This window comes from Macrobrachium nipponense, chromosome 3, assembly GCF_015104395.2.
Source record: "Macrobrachium nipponense isolate FS-2020 chromosome 3, ASM1510439v2, whole genome shotgun sequence".
Taxonomy (NCBI): Eukaryota; Metazoa; Arthropoda; class Malacostraca; order Decapoda; family Palaemonidae; genus Macrobrachium; species Macrobrachium nipponense.
The window spans coordinates 48,338,024-48,359,828 of record NC_087202.1 but is presented as its reverse complement, the minus strand read 5'-3'; the positions used below and the strand labels follow the sequence as shown (position 1 = coordinate 48,359,828).

General features: G+C 41.8%; 1 protein-coding gene across 1 annotated transcript in view; it reads right to left on the bottom strand.

The window, feature by feature from the left end:
• Positions 1-421: 421 nt before the first annotated feature.
• LOC135222382 (integrator complex subunit 9-like) overlaps positions 422-21,805 on the bottom strand; it is a 48,559-nt gene continuing 27,175 nt past the window's right edge. The window contains exons 7-9 of the mRNA XM_064260470.1: positions 17,701-17,886; positions 8,740-8,895; positions 422-585 (exon numbers count right to left, since the gene is read on the bottom strand). Of these exons, the coding sequence (XP_064116540.1) occupies positions 469-585; positions 8,740-8,895; positions 17,701-17,886 (459 nt within the window). The 3' untranslated portion in view covers positions 422-468. The remainder of the gene's footprint in view (positions 586-8,739; positions 8,896-17,700; positions 17,887-21,805) is intronic.

The window sequence follows — 21,805 nt, the reverse complement described above, 5'->3', positions numbered from 1 at the left end:
CTCACTCCCAGAGCTCTGACTGGTAACAATAATATGACCAGATCAGGCAATAAAACCTCAAATCACAATGTGGTATGGGCACCTATATCTATCCCTGAGAACAATATTGATAACCTTGGTGAGACACCTCAAGATGCATCCTTTAACCAGATGGAAAATATCTCGTTAATGAAAGGAAAACTGATTGCTCTTGGTCCCTACTCCAATAAGGATTCAGAAACCATTGACATGAAATAGAAGCAATCATATTATTGAAAGCTATAGAAGCAACATTCTCCAGTTTTATGGAAAATATAGTGCAACAACAATTCTAAGGAACCAATAACCTCTCTGGAAGAAATCATCCAAATATTGTGATGAAAACTTTGAATAGTAAGGAAAATGTCTTAATTTTTATGGTTTTTATTAAAAATATACAATATAAAAATGTGTAATTACAATTTTAAAAAACGATGTTAAAAGGACAGCCTAAAAGCTACTGAGACACTCAAACAGAATATCCCGCAGCTTTTCTCGTAGTTTACTATTACCAGAAATTATGTGTGTGGATGCATCACTGATTTTTATCATAACATCTTCGTTTTCCTGAAAGATGCAATTGAGGATGTTAATACATAAAACCAAAAATTGTAGTATGGAGGTCATAACCAACAATAAATCATAAAATAGAGACTGGACAATATGATATACCACTAGTAGTACCAAATTTCAATAACAAAAATGATATTGTTATGATACAATAAAGTCTTATACATACTTACCTGGCAGATATATACATAGCTATTGACTTCGTCGCGCCGACAGAATTTCGAATTTCGCGCACACGCTACAGGTAGGTCAGGTGATCCACTGCGCCGCCCCTCCCTGGGTGGCAGGAATAGGAACCATTCCCATTTTCCATCAGATTTTTTTTCTACACCATCTGTCTCCTGAGGGGAGGCTGGGTGGGTAATTTAATTGTATATATCTGCCAGGTAAGTATGTATAAAACTTTATTGTATCATAACAATATCATTTTTATACATTCAACTTACCTGTCAGATATATACATAGCTGGATTCACACCAGTGGAGGAGGGTAAAGACAGCTAATAACTGATTTAACAGAAAACACAACAATCGTTGTAGGTAATAATAACATAAAAAACTTGGTTCTACCTGTTTAGACTGAAGACTTCATGGTTAATGCCCAGGAGTCTGCTTAGTCTCAAGAGCCTCAGCGAGATATTGATCTATTGCTAAGAGTTCTTGTAGGTCTGCCAAAGGGGTCTTATCCACTTACTTGGCCGATCCTATAAGGGCTATGTCAAGGGTTTCAATTCACTTATATGACAAGAACCTTTTTTTCTAAGGAGCACAATCCCGATCCTGATCACCTTAACCTAACCAAATGTTGTTTCTAAGATTGCAAGAAGTCATCCCCGGACTCCTTGCAAACAACCAAAAAACTCAATCACAATATTTTACACCTAATTCTTTATGAAAAAATAAATAAAAATAAACAAATATAATTTCAATTTGTACTACCTCGCTTGTAAGACCTATCCACATTCTCATACTGTCAAAAGCACCAAAAGCCGCCTGTGCGAGCCCAAGCACTCCTGTCAGCAGAAAATCCTGATACTGTCTTAAAAGGAGAGGTCCATGTACGAATTTAGACAATGTCTTTAATACTACTCCGTTTAAAAGGCACATTTCTAGTTCCTCACTAGCAAGGGCTATGGCCGCCTGTGCGACACCAAGCACTTTTACCAGTAGTAACACAAAAAACCCGCCTCAAATAGTGGAGCTCTCCGTAATCAAAGACACCGTTTTTATCCAAGCCTATCCTGTAAGATAAACTCAAAGTTCCTTACCAATAAACAAGGCCATGGCCGCCTGTGCAACAACTAGCCGTCAGGTAAGAAAGTTAGAGCCCATCCCACCAGTATGGTATGGAATATTAGACTTTTAATAAAGTTTAAGGATCGGTATGTGTCCTCAGTCCCCAGCACTGTATCCGCAGACACAAAAGGACCTAGAGAGAAGCACTTGTCGTAGGTAATTTTAACATCTCTAAGATAGTGGGATGCAAATACCGAGTTGCATCTCCAATAGGTCGCATTAATAATGTCCTTCATGGACATATTCTTTTGGAATGATAATGATGTTGCCACTGCTCTTACCTCATGAGCTTTTACTCGTAATATTTTAAAGGAATCCTCTGCACAATCGCTATGAGCCTCCATAATCACACTTCTAATAAAATACGCTTTAGCGGCATTCTTGGACCAGTTGGTCTTTTCGTGTCCCGAACTGCGCACCATAGACTTTGTTTACATGCCTTCAATTCTTCTTTCTTTTTAAGATAGAACCTAAGAGCTCTAACTGGGCATAAAGTTCTTTCAATTTCGTCTCCCACTAAGTTTGAAAGACTTTTCACCTCAAAACTCCTTGGCCATGGTTTCGAAGGGTTCTCATTTTTTGCCAAAAACAGAGTTTGAAAAGAACAGATGGCTGCGTCTTTCTTAAAACCCACCCGAGAATCTAGGGCATGGATTTCACTTATTCTCTTAGCTGTCGCTAAGGCTATGAGAAAAACACACTTTCTCGTCCAATCCCTGAACGAGGCACGGTCGGGAGGTTCAAATTTTTCCGATGTAAGGAATTTGAGCACAACATCCAGATTCCAACTTGGCGGAGTAGAGGATATAGATTTTGACGTCTCGAACGATCTTATGAGATCGTGCAAATCTCTATCCTCTGCCAAGTTTAAGCCTCTATTTCTAAATACCGCTGAGAGCATACTTCGGTATCCCTTTATTGTAGATACGGACAGATTGGATTCCTCTCTCAGGAATAACAGAAAATCTGCTATATTGGTCACAGAGGTATCGGAGGAGGACAGCTTATTCTTCCTACACCATCTTCTAAACACATCCCACTTCGATTGATAGACCCGGATAGTTGACGATCTCCGGGCTCTAGCAATTGCTTTCGAAGCCTTGCTTGAAAAGCCTCTCGCTCTGACCAATCTTTCGATAGTCAAAAGGCAGTCAGAGCGAGAGCGGGGAGGTTTTGATGGAACCTCTTGAAGTGGGGTTGTCTGAGAAGATCTATCCTGTTTGGAAGAGATCTTGGGTAGTCTACTGTCCATTCCTGTACCTCTGTGAACCAATCTTGGGATGGCCAAAACGGGGCGATGAGAGTTAATCTCGTCCCTGTTGATGCTACGGAAACTTCTTCATCACTACTCCTAGCAACTTGAATGGAGGGAAAGCGTAAGCGTCGAGTCCCGACCACTCCAGTAGCATGGCATCCACTGCTATCGCTCTCGGGTCTTCTACTAAGGAGCAGAAGTTCTCTATTCTCTTTGACAGGAACGTCGCAAACAAATCTATCTGCGGCCTTCCCCACAGGTTCCACAGTCTTTGGCAGACTTGCTCGTGCAGAGTCCACTCCGTGGGGAGAACTTGTTTTGTCCTGCTGAGCCTGTCTGCTCTGATATTCCTTTCCCCTTTTACAAATCTGGTCAGGAGGGTGATATTCCTCTCCTCCGTCCATGACAACAGATCCTTCGTTATCTCGAATAGGGAAAACGAGTGCGTCCCCCCTTGTTTTTTTATATAAGCCAACGCCGTGGTGTTGTCTGCGTTGACTTGAATCACTTGATTTCTTACTTCTGACTCGAAGAATTTTAATGCCAGAACACTGCATATAGTTCTTTGGCATTTATATGCCATCCTTTTGTTCTTTCTTCCATTTGCTAGAGACTTCTCTTGCCCCTAGAGTCGCTCCCCATCCCGTCTCTGAAGCGTCTGAGAACAAGATTTGGTTTGGGTTCCGAACCTCTAGGGACTCCCTTGTTCTCTTTGAGTGGGAGCAGCCACCACTTTAGGTGTTTCTTCACCTCTATTGTTACCGGAAAAGTGTCCGACAGATGGCCCTTCTTCCAAGTCCAAGATCTCTTTAGGAAGAATTGTAGAGGCCTTAGATGAAGTCTTCCTAGGGATACAAATTGTTCCAGGGAAGAAAGAGTCCCTAGAAGGCTCAGCCACTCCCTGGCTGAACTCCTGTCTTTCTTTAGGAAGGATGTAACTTTCTGAATCCCTCGAAGAATCCTTTCTTGGGACGGAAAAACCCGAAAATCCCGAGAATTCATCTGAATCCCCAAATAGACTAAGTCCTGACTGGGGATCATCTGCGATTTCTCGAGATTCGTGAGAAGTCCTAATTCCTTTGTCAATTCTAATGTCTTCTTCAGATCCTCCAAACATTGTTCCTGGGATTTTGCTCTTATCAGCCAATCGTCTAGGTACAGAGAGATGCTTATGCCTTCCAGGTGTAGCCATCTGGCTACATTCCGCATCAGGTACGTAAATACCTGTGGAGCCGTGGAGAGGCCGAAGCACAAGGCCCTGAACTGGTAGACCTTCCCTTGTATCACAAACCTGAGATACTTCTTTGATGACGGGTGAATAGGAACGTGGAAATATGCATCCTGCAGGTCTAGAGAGACCATCCAGTCTCCTCTTCGCAGGGCTGAAAGTACCGAGGCAGAAGTCTCCATCGAGAACTTTTTCTTTTCCACATATTTGTTCAGAATGCTCACGTCCAAGACTGGCCTCCATCCTCCAGATGCCTTTGGAACTAAAAACAGGCGGTTGTAAAACCCCGGAGAGGAAGGATCCTGAACCTCTTCTATTGCCTCTTTGTCCTTCATTCCTATCACCATCTGAAGAAGTGTCTCCCTCAGAACAGGGTCCTTGTACTTCGCTGACAGTTCCTTTGAGGAATTCGACAAAGGTGGTCTGTCCTGAAAAGGTATAATGTAACCTTTCCCCAAGACTGCTAGCATCCAAGGATCAGCTTTCCTTATCGCCCAAGCCCCTACGAAGTTTAGGAGTCTGGCCCCTACAGATGTTTGGAGGACTTCGCTGCTACTTTGCTTTCTTGAAAGATCGAAAGGAGGACCTTCCTCGCTTTTCTGCTGTTTTCCTTTTCGTTGGAGGACGAGAGGTGGAACCTCTCCGAAGGGGCACTACCGGAGTACGAGTAGTCTTCCTCGCTACTGGTATTGTTGGTCTCAATTTCTTGGAGGATTGTACTAATAAATCTTGGGTTGCCTTTTCAGCAAGAGACTTTGAAATCTCCTTCACCAAGTGCGAAGGGAAAAGGTGATCCGAGAGAGAAGCGTATAAAAGGGCTGACCTTTGTGAAGGAGAAACCGCTTTGGTTAGAAATGAACCAAACAATGATCTCTTCTTCACTACTCCTGCTCCAAATAGAGATGACAATTCTCCCGAACCATCCTGAACCGCCTTATCCATACAGGATAAAATGCAATGCAAAACCTCAGGTTCTAAAACATCTGGTTCATTTGCCTTCTTGGCCAGCACTCCAAGGGACCAATCCAAGAAGTTAAAAACTTCTAGTACATGGAAAAGTCCCTTGAGGTGCTGATCCAATTCTGACATGCTCCAATATGCTTAGCTGTATTCAAAGCATGTCTTCTCGATGCTTCAACCAAGCTTGAAAATCCGCCTCCGCGGAAGATGGAAGCATCTGTATTCAAAGCATGTCTTCTCGATGCTTCAACCAAGCTTGAAAAATCCGCCTCCGCGGAAGATGGACGCATAAGTCCCATCGCTTCCTCTGTCCTGTACCATATTCCCCTCCTACCCCCGAGCTTACATGGAGGAGTGCAAAAAACTGTCTTCTGAGCTTCCTTCTTCACCTTCATCCAATTATTTAAAGATTGAATAGCCTTCTTCATTGATATGGCTGGTTTCATTTTTAAATACGAAGACGATTTTGGACCTTCGTACTGGAGAACAGAGATCTCGGGGAAGGAGGAGCTGCAGGGTCTTAGAGAGTCTCCAAATTCTTGCAGGAGAAGAGAGGCTTTTCTTCCTCCGACACTTCATCCAACTCCATCATAGAAGGAGAGCGAGCTCTTTTATTAGAATCTTTGTCCGTAGACCTATTTCCCTTTAGGAGAAATACTCCTAGAAGGAGAGAGACTGACAGATCTAGAAGCTCTCCCTTTCTTATCCACCAAAACATCCTGAGACATGGAGGTTGAAACCGTAACCTTCGATGTACCAGGTCGCTTCCTTGAATTGGGGTCTCTATTTGTAGGGGACTCGCTATCCGAAGACATCACATGAAAAGATCTTCTGTTACCCCTTATAACTTCTCGCTCTTGCCGCTCTTCATGTTCAGCTGGCGCCTTGCGCCTGGCTGGCGCTTCGCGCTTGGTTGAATCTTCTCGCGCGGTTGGCGCCTCGCTCCTCGCTGGCTCCTCTCGCGCGGCTGGCGCCTCGCGCTCGACTAGCGCTTCACGCCTGGTTGGCGCTTCGCGGCCGTCTATCGCGTCGCGTCTGGCTGGCGCTTCGCGCCTGTATGTCTCTTCGCGGCAGCCTGGCGCTTCGCACCTGGCTGGCGCTTCTCGCCTGGTTGGCGCTTCTCGGCAGTCTGGCGCATCGCGCCTGGCTGGCGCTTCTCGTCTGGCTGGCGCTACACTCCTGGATGGCGCTTCGCGCCTGATAGTCTTTTCCTGCTTGTAAGAATTCTCACGCGCGGCTGGCTCCTCGCGCCTGGCTAGCTTCTCGCGCTTGGCTGTCTCATGCGATATCGGATAGCGCCTGGTTGGCGCCTCGCGCTTACCTGGTAGTTCTTTGCGGCTGGCTGGCGCTCCGCGCCTGGCTGGCGCTTCGCGCTCGGCTGGCGCTTCACGCCTGGCTGGCGCCTCGCGCCCCGAACTCGCGGGTCTGTGAAAAATAGACCCTTCATCCGAAGAAGAATCTTCTTTTCTGGGAGGTTGATAGTAAGGGTTTTTTGACTTCTTCACAGGAAGATTAACATCCTTCTTCTTGGGAGGATCTCTCGAAAGAACCCCGACTAGAGAAGCAATAGACTCTTGCATATCCTTTAATATCTTAGTCGTTTCTTCTCTCTGGTCTAAACGAGAGGAAGGAGAGCCTTCTTTCTCCATTCTCCACGACTTCGCGGGAGAAGCCAAAACCTTTGCTTTCTTAATCTCTGTCGGGGAGTCCTCCGAAAAACGTTCCGGACTCGAGTTTATGCCCGATTCTTCCCAGATCCTCTTCAAGGGACGAGAACGATCCGCTGATCTCCATCCTCTTTTAGGTGAGGAATTCTCCGAAGACGAAAAACATTCACGTAGAACGCTTTTTCTAATGCGTTCTCTGGCAGTCTGTGACGTTACAGATTCTGCCGAAGAGACGTCTGACTGGTGGGGATCCTCCATAACCTCCGTAAGGCTTTTGACATTCCTTCTCCTCTGGGCTTGGGAGCTTGAAAGAGGTCTAGGCCTGGGAGCGTTGTGAAGCCAATCAGACGCCTCCTCCACTTCACTGGGGAAATTCACATCACTTTCCACAGCACTACTTTGCTTACCTTCTATGGCAGCCATTTTACGCTCCATTTTCATAAGCGCAGCTTTAAGGCTTGCGATCTCCGAAGCAGAGTCCAAAACGATGATCAATTGTATCCAAAAACGAAATCCAGCCGGAGATACCAACAACGATGTTGCCAGTATGGCCGACAGAAAAAATCTGATGGAAAACGGGAATGGTTCCTATTCCTGCCACCCAGCGGCGGCGCGGTGGATGACCTGACCTACCTGTAGCGTGTGCGCGAAATTCGAAATTCTGTCGGCGCGACGGAGTCAATAGCTATGTATATATCTGACAGGTAAGTGGAATGTATAAAAATACAATATGTTACCCTATTCATAATCATCATCATAATGTAATTGACAAATTATTATTATTATTAGGCTTTAGAAAGGCCTCATAAAATGTTCCATGATTATAATGAAACCCTAATCTTCACCTGTGCATGAATTCAAGTGTTTAAACCTTCCAAAAGAATTATACTTTCATTTTGTAATTACACTGTACATAGCTCAAAAGATGCTAATATAGGGCCATGAGAAAATGTTGTCATTATGTAATACTATTCTGTACCTTATAGTATTAAAATCATAATATACCTGTACTGTATATAAACTCCACCAGGAGTATCTATGAAAAATCTTGAGATCAGTGAAAAAGTAGCTCTCTTGCTTCTGATTTACTATCCGCTAACTAAACTATCACATTAAGCTAGCAAATACTTAATTATTCTTACACTGAGGAGCAAGGATCAATACAAACCCCATCACAAAAATTTGCAAATATCCACTCACTAACAGCATCATATAAAAGTGCACAAGTACCTCTATTTCATTCTAAATAATCTAGTCAAAACTTAGGGGAACTTCATATCTCAGAGAAAAAAAAACATTAAAACACTAGGAATATTTGCTTAAGCAGCACCCAGAAAATTAAGTACCCTATTCTTCTGGATTTTTTAACTTTTTTTTTTTAGTTACCAGTTATAACACAAAAAATGTATACAAACCACTTCTAAAATTGCATAAGCCTTGACAACGTTCAAAGAGTTGTGTTTGTACAAGACAAAATTTAAAACAAAACACTCTGGATGCTTATGAATAATATAATGCACCTTAATAAGATCTCCACAGTTAATACTACCTGATAATACTAGCATCTTTACACTATGAAGCCTGTTTCCATTTATGTAAAATATCCTATCCTCATCAGAATTCAGATTTCTATTTTAAATTAATAACAAGGCATCAAGCAACAGTTAAAGACTATATTGCAATATTTTTAAATCCTTACTTCTCCCATAAAAACACTGAGTTGTTTACATATTCTAATCCACTTACCAAAGTTATAATATAAACACCAGGTAGCTCCTCAACCTTAGCATCCGTAAGTCCAGCTTGTGCTAATCTTTGAACCAAATCATCAACAGATAGGTTACCATACGGGTAACACTGAGGATATTTTGTAGGCATTTCATCATCACTGTCTTCTACAGGCTGTAAATGATATAAAAATTAATCTTTCTCATTTTAAAACATTCTTACCTGAAAGTCAACTTCTACAGGCTGTAAATTACATAAAAATTAATCATTCTCTTTTTAAAACATTCTTCCCAAAAAGTCAACTGCACAACTCTTACGCATGCCACTTACCAAACCTGTTAGTTACACTACTTTTTCTGTTAGTCATAATGAATCTTAATTCACACAACTCTAAGACTTCTAAAATAGGTCTTACAAGCTCTTAATTTTTTTTGGCACACCAATTATTGCTGTATCCCAAGTTCATATTTAATCACAAATTATTGCTGTATCCTAAGTTCATATTTAATAACTAAAAAAATTCAATTTATTTCTTCACAACCCCATCAACTGTACACGGCCATAATTTGTAGTTTTGAATGTCATCTGACTTAAATCACTGTTTACAAGAAAAAGGATGAATTTATTACTATGTATATGCACAACCTGCATCTAACTGTTGGAATCAACTACATTCCTCACCATTTGTGAGTTTGTAGCGCTGATAACAGCTTTGTGGGAATTCTTCCTGTTTTATTGCTCGACAAGTCCTATAATATTTACCACTGTACAGTACAGTAATTACTAATCTTTCATAATTCTTACGCATCGCTAATCACCATGTCTTTCAGTCTTTTTCCTTTATGATCAGCACCAGGTCTACCTGTAGGTAGCAAACAGGAAATTTTTAATGTGACTTTTGTCCTTATCTTTCACAACCCAGTGCTTTTCATTTTTTTGTTTAGATTTATTACTACTTTTGACTGTTAGTATATTGTTTATCTTAAGTGTTACTACCTAAGTAGTGGTTACCTAATCGATGCCAATGCCAGATTTTTGTATTATTAAGGAAAATACAGTAATAATCATGTTCAATTACACTAGCACAGAATACTACTAGAGGTAAAGTGCCAGCAAGATAATAAAAAATTGCTTACACAATAATGATGATAAGACTACTGTACAAAGAATTGTTCTCTGCAGTATAGATGTACTAACAATAAAACCGACTTTCAAGGTCCACTCATAAACAAGGACTTCTACAAAGAAAACTATGTAATACACAAACCAAATTAGATGCTGTTGGTTCTTACTGCAAGATTCTAGTGTATTTGGAAATATCAAAGTATAATATCATAAATTATGAACAAAAATTCTGCAAAAATATATCCTATATACAAACACTTCAGGTTTACAACACTGAATTTGGCAATGAAGCAAAACACTTGGTTTTGCAAAATGACTTCTCTCTGTAAGGTCTTCAGAAGTAATGGGATGCTGAACTTTCAGTGAAAATATAATAGTTTTTGAAGGCATAACAGCTAAATAATAATGAATACAGCATAACACTGATATCTGTATAGAGACTGGACTAATTTCTATATAAACAGTACTTTACTACCTTGATAATCATACTCTTGCAAACTTTTTTTTTTTACCTCCTTCAGCTATTTGGCTATAGTACAGCAATGAGTTTACAAAAATTCATACACCATTATTCAAATAAATTTTTTACAGTTATTTAAGTTTTGCTTCAATGTTCCAAACATGATGATTTGTAACATAAAATTACCTCTTTCCTCTCCAATTGATTTGTTGGAGACTCATACAGTCAAACATATAACGCAAAATATAAGAACTATGACCCAGTGTGAGGAGGTGCAAATCTAGTAATTATTTTTATTATTATTTTTATTCAAAAGATGAACCCTACTCATATGGAACAAGCCCTAAAGGACCATTGACTTGAAAATGTTATTGTCATGATACAATAAAGTTTTATGCATACTTACCTGGCAGATATATACTTAGCTATAGACTCCGTCGTCCCCGATAGAAATTCGAATTTCGTGGCACACTCTACAGGTAGGTCAGGTGATCTACCGCCCCGCCGCTGGTGGCGGGAATAGGAATCATTCCCGTTTTCTAAGACAGATTTTCTCTTCCACCTGTCTCCTGAGGGGAGGTCGGGTGGGCCATACACCGTATATATCTGCCAGGTGTAAAATAAGCATGCATAAAACTTTATTGTATCATGACAATAACATTTTTATGCATTCAACTTACCTGTCAGATATATACTTAGCTGATTGGCACCTTTGGCGGAGGGTAAGAGACAGCTAATCTACTGAAATAGACAGGAAACAACATATGTTGTAGGTAATAAAATTAAAAACCTTGATTCCTACCTGTGTTAGCGAAAGACTTCATGGCTACTGCCTAGGAGCCCGTATCGCTTCAAGAGCCTCAGCGAGGTAGTGACCTCATGCTAAGAGTTCTTGATGGTCTGTTACAGGGGTCTTACCCACTTACGCTTCAGAACCTTAGGATCTTTGTCAATGGGGTCCTATCCACTTACATGACAAAACACCTTGCCTATTGGCATGATCATAGAGCACGACACTAATCCCGATCACCTGATCCTCATTGGGGTTAGTACTAAGATTGAAAGGAGTCATCCCCGAACATCCTTTCAAGCAACCCACAACTCAACAACAATATTAAAACTAATTATTAAAAACATTAAAAACAAATTTAAGGATCAGCGTCTGCTCCATTTCCCAGCATAGTATCCGCTGATACATAAGGTCCAAGAGCGAAACATTTATTGTATGTTATTCTAACATCCTTTAAATAGTGGGATGCAAATACTGAATTGCACCTCCAATAAGTTGCTGCTAAAATGTTTCTCATGGACATATTCTTCGTAAAAGAAAGGGAAGTTGCCACAGCCGGACTTCGTGAGCTTTCACTCTCAGCAGCTTTAAAGAGTTCTCTTGGCAAATTCCTATGAGCTTCAGTAATTACATTTCTGACAAAGAATGCCAGTGCGTTCTTTGACATAGGTCTCTTGGGGTTTCTTACCGAACACCAAAGACCTTGTCGACATCCCTGAAGCTGTGTCTTCTTTTCTAATAAAATTTTAAGGTCCTGACTGGGCAAAGGGACCGATCCAACTCTCTTCCTACCAGAGAAGAGAGTCCCTTGACTTCGAAACTTCTAGGCCAAGGTTTAGAAGGGTTCTCATTCTTTGCTAGGAAAAGATCCTGGAAAGAAATGACAGCCGAGTCTTTTCTAAATCCCACCGAGAGTCCAAAGCATGCAATTCACTGATCCTCTTAGCAGTTGCGAGAGCCAACAGGAATATGCATTTGCTAGTAAGATCTCTGAATGAGATTTTATCTATAGGTTCGAACCTGTCCGACATCAAGAACTTTAGGACAACGTCCAGGTTCCAACTCGGGGAATCGACGATCTCAATTTCGTAGTCTCGAAAGACCTGATGAGATCATGAAGATCCTTATTATTCTCGAGATTCAGCCCTCTGTTTCTAAAAACAGCTGAGAGCATGCTCCTATATCACTTGATAGTTGATACGGCCAATTTGGATTCTTCTCTTAAGAAGAGGAGAAAATCCGCGATTTCGGTTACAGAGGTATTGGAAGAGGACAGCTTCTTCGACCTACACCATCTACGGAAAACTTCCCACTTCGATTGGTAGACCCGCAGGGTAGAGGCTCTGCGGGCTCTAGCAATTGAAGTTGCCACTTTCTTTGAAAAGCCTCTCGCTCTGACCAGTCTTTCGATAGTCGAAAGGCAGTCAGGGAGAGACTTTGGATGTTTTTGTGGAACCTCTCGAAGTGGGGTTGTCTGAGCAGATCTGTCCTGTCTGGTTAGAGATTCTGGGGAAGTCCACCGTCCATTCCAGTACCTCTGTGAACCAAATTCGGGAAGGCCAAAAGGGAGCAATTACAGTCATTCTCATTCCCTCCGATGCCACAAATTTCCTTACTACTTCCCCCAGCAATTTGAATGGGGAAAGGCGTATGCGTCTATGCCTGACCAATCCATGAGGAAGGCATCGATCGCTGTGGCTCTGGGATCTTCTTCTAGCGAGCAGAAGTTGTCTATTTTCCTGGAGAGGACGTGGCAAACAGGTCGATCTGGCTGGTCTCCCCCAGAGTGACCATATTTGTCTGCAGACTCCTGAGTGGAGCATCCACTCTGTCGGGAGAACCTGGTTCTTTCTGCTCAACCTGTCTGCTCTTAGGTTTTTACTCCTTGGACAAACCTTGTACGCAGAATAATGCCCCGTTCCTCTGTCCAGGTTAATAGAGCTCTCGCTATTTCGTTCAGAGAGAAAGAGTGAGTGCCCCCTTGATTCCGGATGTAAGCCAGAGCTGTGGTGTTGTCGGAATTGACTTGAACTACCACCCTTCTGACTTCCGCTTCGAAGTATTCCAGGGCTAGATGAATTGCCAGGAGTTCCTTCGCATTGATGTGCAGAGTAGTTTGTTGTCTGGTCCAAATACCTGCTACTTCCTTTGGACCCAGTGTTGCTCCCCAACCAATGTTTCCGAAGCATCGGAAAACAACACTCGGTGAGGGTTCCGAATCAAGAGGGACACCCCTTCGTTCCTTGTTAATGGGGTTAACCACCACTTTAGGTCGGATTTTATCCCCTGTTGGATGGGAAAAAAACGTCTGACAAGTCTCCTGTCTTTGACTCCACATCCTCTTTAGATAAAATTGCAGAGGTCTGAGATTTAATCTTCCTAGGGAAATGAACTGCTCTAACGAGGAAAGGGTGCCCAGCAGACTGAGCCATTCCCTCGCCGAGGTCCGTTCTTTCCATAAGAAGTTCGAGATCTTTTCTAAGCCTCGAGTAATTCTGTCTTGAGATGGAAACGCCCGAAAACCCCGAGAATCCATCTGTATCCCCAGATAGACTATGTTCTGTCTGGGGATCAATTGTGATTTCTCGAGGTTCACGAGCAGTCCCAGAGATTTTGTCAAGTTCAAAGTCTTCTCCAAGTCCTTCAAGCACTGAATTTCCGATTTTGCTCTTATTAGCCAATCGTCCAGATACGGGATATATTTATCCCCTCTAGATGTAACCATCTCGCAACATTTATCATTAGCCTCGTGAACACTTGAGGGGCCGTAGAAAGGCCGAAGCATAGGGTTCTGAATTGGTATACTTTCCCCTGCATCATGAATCGGAGATATTTCTTCGATGATGGATGCAGGGGGAGGGGATGAAAGTATGCATCTTGTAGATCTAAGGAGACCATCCAATCTCCTGGACGAAGAGCCGCAAGAACCGATTTTGATGTTTCCATAGAGAACTTTGTGTTCTCCACAAATCGGTTCAATGCGCTCACATCCAGGACCGGTCTCCACCCTCCCGAGGATTTCGGAACCAGAAAAAGACGGTTGTAGAATCCTCGGGAATGCGGATCCCGAACCAACTCGATGGCCTCCTTTTGCAACATCTGTTCTACAGTTGCAATAATGCTTCTTTCTTGGCAGGGTCCCTGTATTGGGCTGACAGTTCCCTCGGGTTCGTAGTCAAGGAGGTCTGTCTCGAAAGGGGATCATATATCCTTTGTTACCACGGAAAGGGACCAAATTTCTGCCTGTCTCCAAGTCCATTCTACGGAAAATTTCCGAAGTCTGGCTCCTACCGGTGCTTGAAGGACTGTTGTCTCATTTCGCTCTCTTGATAGGTCTGAAGGAAGACCTACCTCTCTTCTGCACTACTCTCTTCTTAAAAGAGGGTCTGGCCGAGGAGCTCCCTCGAAAGGCTGTTGAGGAGCCCGATTCTCTCTCTTAATAGGACCCGAAGTCCTCGATTTCTTTGCCGATTGGGCCAAGAGATCTTGTGTGGCCTTTTCTGTCAAAGAATGAGAAATATCTTTTACTAGATTTGAAGGAAACAATTGGTCCGACAGAGGAGCATACAGAAGAGATGACCTCTGAGTAGGAGTAACTGCTTTCGTCAGAAAAGAGCTAAATAAGACTCTCTTCTTCAGAATACCAGTTCCAAACAGAGAGGCCACCTCTCCTGATCCATCCTGAACCGCCTTGTCCATACAGGAAAGAACACTATGAAGGACTTCTGGACTAAGAGATTCATTCTCTTGTGTCTTTTTGGCCAACACCCCAAGGGACCAGTCTAAGAAGTTAAAAACTTCTAAGACATTAAACACTCCCTTGAGGAGATGGTCCATCTCAGAAGTCCCCCATGTGATCTTTGCTGATGACAAGGCTTGTCTCCTAGACGAATCTACCATATTCGAAAAATCTGCTTCGGCAGTGGTCGGGAGAGCTAGACCCCGCGGTTTGCCCGTCTCGTACCAAATTCCCTTCTTTCCTGATAGTCTGGAAGGAGGGCAGGTAAAGACTGTCTTCCCCGCCTTCTCCTTGGATTCCAACCAATTTCCTACGAATCGGAGAGCCTTGTTCATGGAAATGGTTGGCTTCATTTTAATAAAAGATGATTGTTTCGGGACCTTCGTGCTTGTAAATAAGGACCTTGGAGAAGGAGGAGCAGTCGGGCTTAAAGAGTCCCCAAACTCTTGAAGTAAGAGGGCTGCCAGCGTCTTGTAATCTGACAAACCCGGAGCCGAGTGGTCTTCAGAGTCCGAAATCTCTTCAAATCCAATTCCGAAGAGGATTGTTTATTTCCAACAGGAGACTGGCCTCTTGCAACATCCACCCCACTCTCGCAAGAACGACGACCGCCTGTGCGATAACTTGCGTCCCTACGAGAGATAGGTTGATCCTGCAAAACGACCTTATCCTTCTCCTGGCAAGAGCGATGGCCGCTTGTGCGACACCTTTCTCTCCTGTCAGACGAAGGATGTCCTCTCCTATCGCTTTCTCCGGAACCACCTATGTCTTGACAAGGGCTACGGCCGCCTGTGCGACAACTAGAGTCCCTGTCAGGTAAAGGTTTATCCTTCCGAAAGCTAAACAAATCCTCTTGGCTTAATTGTCTTTTGGAAGAAGTCCGTCTCTTATTTGTCACTTGTGGCTCATTGCGCCGGGTGGCGCTCGTGATTCCTTGCGCCAAGCTGGCGCATTTTCGGCAGGGTGGCGCATCTGGCGCCTCTGGCGCTTCTGGCGCATTTCGGCAGTGGTGGGGGCGCTTCTGGGCGAGGCTTCTGGCGCATCTGGCGCCTCTGGCGCATTTTCGCCAAGCTGGCGCTTCTGGCGCATATGGCGCATCTGGCGCATTGCGCCAAGTTGGCGCATTCTTCATACTCCTCTGAGTATAAGCCGAAACTTTCGCTTCTTCTTTCCTTCCCTTCGTCTTCTTTATAGGAAGGAAAGAGTCCTTTCTTCTGGGAGTCTCCTTAGTAAAAACTCCTACTAAGGCCGAAAGTTGCTCCTGCACATTTATGATAATTTTCGCAGCCGCATTCTCTTTTTCCTTCCCTGATTCAGGTGAGGGATGTCTAGAAGCGGAAGGAAACTCCGATTTCCGTTTAGGAACCAATCTCCTTTTCTTCTTCTCACAAGGTGATAGATCAGAGAAAAGCTCAGGGCTTGAATCCAAAGTTGGAGCCTTCCAACTTCTCTTTAAGGGGCGTGACAGTTCATCAGAACTCCATCCCCTTACATTCGGTGAAGAATCTGACGAAGAAAAACACTTCTTTAGGATGCTTTTTCGATAGCGATCCTTGGCAGTTCGGGTCGTCACAGAATCTGCCGAGGGGACGCCTGATCGGTGGGGATTCTCCATAACCTCCGTAAGGCTTTTGACATTCCTTCTCCTCTGGGCCTGTGAGCTTGGAAGAGGTCTAGGCCTGGGAGCGAGATGAAGCCGATCAGACGCACCCTCCACTGCACTAGGGACACTTAATTCACTATCACCTGTGCTTACCTTTCAACGTCAGCATTTGACGTTCCATCCTTTGTAGCGCAGCTTTAAGATCTGCAATTTCCGTTGCCGGATTTGCAGTCTTAGTACTAGAGGAAGAAGATACAGGTTTAGGGTTAGGTGTTAATTTAATAGGCTCGTTAGAGCGAGACCTACTTACGCTTCTGGAGGAAGCCTTCCTAGCCCTATCCATATCTAATTTCCTTAAATATGAATTTAAATTCTTCCATTCTTCCTCATTCATATTTACACATTCATCACAGGTGTAGGAAATTGAACATTCATTCCTTCTACACCCTTACAAAACTGTGTGAGGTCTACCGAAGCTTTCGGTAGCCTCACCATGCATCCCTCATTTACACACTGTCTTCTAACCGTAAAGCTAGAATCCGGCATCATGAGAAATATTCAAAACCAAGTCCAAAAAACAGTCCACGAAAGAGTATGCCAAACCAAAGATCCAATACGTCTACAAAATAACGGCTTAGAAGATCAATAGCGATGAAAAAACACGAAAATCAAATCAGAGTAACAACAACAATGTTGCTGTCACGGCCGATAGAGAAAATCTGTCTTAGAAAACGGGAATGATTCCTATTCCTGCCACAGCGGCGGGGCGGTAGATCACCTGACCTACCTGTAGAGTGTGCCGCGAAATTCGAATTTCTATCGGGGACGACGGAGTCTATAGCTAAGTATATATCTGACAGGTAAGTTGAATGCATAAAATTCAAGTTTCCAAAGAATATGGTGCTCATTAGTAAGAGAAGGTAAAGGGAAATACAAAGAGAAGAGATCTCACTCATTAGAAAAGAAAAAATAAATTAATAAATAGATAAAAATATATAAGTTTGCAAGGAAAATAGCATCATGGTAGTAATGCATTGCATTTTCCTTGAACTTTGGAAGTTCCAATTGCACGACATCCTCAGTGAGGAATGCTTAACCTAATTAAACAACTAATTAATTATTTAGATGCTGGACTCTCTACCCTGAAAAGGAAAGCTTTTGTAAAGTACTGTAGGACGTTTATGATCCATATGAACAGCCATTTTATGTCTTAATATATTTAACATCCTAAGATTAAACAAAGATGAAATAAGGCACTGTACCTTCAGAGTATATTTGTTGTCCTTTATATGAAGTTCTGCAGTGACTGTTGAAGTATTTAATCCAGGTCTTATTGTACTAGGATTAAGAGCTAAGGCTAAATCAGGTGTCACTCCCATATTTTCAAGTCTCCTGTTTACCACAAGGTTCAGAACCTGACACTCATTATATGTTAGTGGAGTTTCTTCCTGCAAATGAATAAATATGCAAATATTTTACTATCACAATAACACTCCTTAACCCTTCAGCACAGGAAGTGAAAATCATCCATTTCATGCCCCAAAGGGTACTAGATTCTAGCCAGAAAAATAACTACCACCAATTCTAATTATTTTTATATCAAATTATAAATAAAATCTTCTACTTTCATGGTCTCAGATATCAGTATCATTTGTCTTGACAGTTACCTCTGTGAAAGTAATGAATATAAGAATAAGTTTCCTGGAGACTGCTATCACTGCCCCATTTCATCAGGTCTTTGTTTTACAGAGCCTTTATTTGCTATGATAATGGTCCTAAATTTGGGAAAACAGATAATGATAGCGCTTCTAAGCCAGAGGGAAAGCATAAAAAACGTCATCTTAGTGAGAAAATTAAAATCTTGACAGGACTAAAATAAAAAAATCATATGTGGGGATACCAGACTACACAGCAAGAAGTCTTTGATTCGTAATGTGCTAAATAATAGGAAAACTTCCTGTTGCAGCACAGGCTTAAAAAGCAATGTCAATTGTGCATAAAGAGGAACTAATAATGGTACATAGAACCTGGAATGTTTACTATGCCAAGCCATCTTCTCATTTTCTGGCAACCAGACCAAAGGCCTAGGAAATGTAGTTAATTATGGAATGGTTACACAAAAGCTTCATCCATAGTGGAAAGTTCTTGGAGAAGGAAGGGTTGCCATTCAAGGTCTTACTGGTAATTGCTAATGCCTCTGGCCGTCTACCAGGGTATCGTTAGGTGTGTCAAGAAGATTCAGGTAATGAATGTCACTGACCCTGACATTGACTGACAGACGCCTTAGAATCTTTCGCCATTGCTAATGTAATATATTTCATCAAAAGAACAATGGATAAATTAAGGGGGGCTTCCTCTTTGATTTTTGATGAATATTTTTGAAATTTCAAATCTGTTAAATGGCTGTAAGACATGAGCAACACCTCTGTTATCACGTGGCAAAAGCATTTTTTCGAAATATTAAAATTACATAATGGGGTTTTGGCCCCGCCCCCTTCACACTGTGACGTAGGGCTGACGTTTGGCTCCTAATGTCTATTGTCATTTTGTCCTTTATCTGCCCAATTTATTAATTATTTTGATTTTTATTTCACCTAATCTCTTACATCTGGCACCAACAATGGCTGATTCCTTGGTGTATGGTGTTCTGAGCGGGTAGCATGCCCAGCAGGGAGACATGGGAGTCAGTGTGCCCCAGAGTTGCAAAAGGGGAGGTATGCTGCTCTTTACTCCGAGCATTTTTTCGCTATTTACCGTGTTTTTTGCTTCTTTTCTTACAACAAGTAACTCTAAATACAATTTATAAACGTTTGTGTGTATACTAGAGTGAAAGTGAGACAATATGCCGAAACGGAATCGTGCAACTATGGCCCGTTTAGCAAATTTTGCTAAAAAGAGACATAGGGTCGAAGGTGGACTGTTTTTTTTGTTGATGTGGCAGCGTCGCATTGCCACCACCATTGTTGGCTGATGTATCCAGCGCTGTCCACCATCATCACCACCACCAGCAACACCATCACCACCACCAGCACCAGCACCACCAACAACAACAACACGAGGCTCTTTTTTGGCCGCTGAGAGCCCCGCCCTCATTGCCTCTACGTCGTCTGCTGCGCAATCATCTGAGGTTTTTTCACCTTCACAGTTATGCTCACAGTTGATGAAAGTAATAAAGGACGATGAAAAGGGAAAATATGATGACAACTTCTTACTTGCTTGGTTTCAAACCAGGCAACAAAGAGTCAGGTGGTACTTGATGATAGCCTCGCCTCGAGCAAATAATACCCCTTTTTAGGGGGGGACTTGGTGCCGGAAACCAAGCAAAAAAAACACTAAGAACTATTAGAAAGAAGGAAAGGCATTTTGAACTAAGCGCTAGTGAGTATTTAACATTTGTTTGTATTATGGTTTTGCTCAAAGATCAGTTTTTTTCCACGAGTGCCAAAAAAAAACACTTCCTGACCTTTACGGCCGTTTTCTCCGTTTTCACTTTTTTGCACTTCAAACGCTAACTATTTTTTTTATTTGTAGCACAATTTTAAAGTTAAATATACCATTGGAAAGAGGAAAGAAAGGCGAATACTTTGTTGGGGCTAGATTTTTTCTTAGGTTGACGAGGAACTCGTGATAACCAAATCAACAAAATTTGGGGGGGGAAATTCCCCCTCGGCCCCCGCTCCAAAAAAAAGCAAAAAATGGAAAAACTGTTCACAACATTTTTTTTCTACTATGATATACTTTCTGTGTATGAAGCCGCATAGCAATAGCTCTAAAAAGAAGGAAGAGTTACATTTTTAATTTTTTTTATTTTTTCTTATTTTTTCAATAAAAACCAAAATAATCATTCGATCACTCTGAAATTTTGTTTGGAACATCACCTTATATATATGTATAATATATAATAATTTCATAAAAATCGGAGCATTATTTCTATATAAGCGGACGCCACCCTTAAAGCCAGAAATGGGGAAAACATGCTGGAAGAATCTGTGGAAGTAACCCATATACACTTAGAAAAGCTAACCAGGAATTGATGGGGAGGATTCAGAACAGCAAGATGACCTGATTGCAAGGGATTCATCAATATCATAAAAGGTGTAGATCAAACTGAAGAACATTGTGAGATTTAAACAACAAAGGAATTGAAAGATTTAATCAAGTCATCTACATAGGATGATGAGGATAAAGAAGGATCTGAAGTTTTATTATTATATAGGATTAGTTTCTCCAGATCTCTGAGCCTAAAAAGGCTCTTCTCGGGCTGGTTATTGGAACTGAAGATGAATCAGGGAATTTGTATCTTGGAAACTTGGGTGAAGTGTTTAGCTGAAAACGTAAGGGTAAAATAGCTAACAGTCTCACTATGGAATACAGCATTAAAATGACATGTATAACAAAAGCACTGAAAACCCTCCAGCTAATATTTGATCAATTTGAAAATCTAAAGCAACAACTCCATATCACATCTATCTTCCAAAAGGTAGGTAAATAAAAAGTTTAAAAGCAGTTTTTAACTACTGACAATCTCCAGCTGATATCAAGCTGAAATCCAGCTGCTCCAACTTCTCCAGCTATAAAAGATGATGATCCCGGAATTTGATTAGAAGGCAACAGCCTAATGCCTAACGTATCATCACTATGCCTACACAAACAACCAGCTGCAACACCTTACCATCACAGAAACTAACAATTTCTTTTATTAAAGAGAAAGATAGAATAACCTACTGTATAATGTTGCATGATAATGTAAAATGTTCTTTATGAATTGTGCATTTATCAATCATGCTTCAACATAAAAGTAAAAATACAAACACAGACCTCCTGTTATACTACTAAACAAAGTTGTATGGACAACAATTAAAATTAGTCTTACCAGATCTGAATCCAATTTCGATATATTCTTTTGTTGGTTGTCTTTGACATCATATTCTTTGAATTTTGTAGTTTATTTTCTGCATGTATCTTTTATCTAGCTTCAGTAGTCCTCTTTTTCACAAAGAATTAAGTGCTGAATGACTATTGAACAAGAGAATAAGTGAAGCTAAATACCTTTGGCTGCACAGCTGGCTGTCTGTCTTTTACTTTTAATTCCAGCATCTTTACCTTTACGATTCTCTGATTATTGCCTCTTGCTGATAACGTGGGGATATGGAGGTTACCAATTACAGTGTCTTGCATGGCACGCTGTAGATTGTACAGAAGGTTCTTTGCAGCATCCTTTTTGGCCCCAGGCATTGCTTAATGTTTATGCATAGTACTCCCTGGTCTTTTCTTTATCACTGTCTGGCTGTATATTAGCTTTCTCTAATTTTAACCTTTTGTGAACAAATTGTTTAGGTGAACCCTGTGAGTGTCTAGCAATGTAAA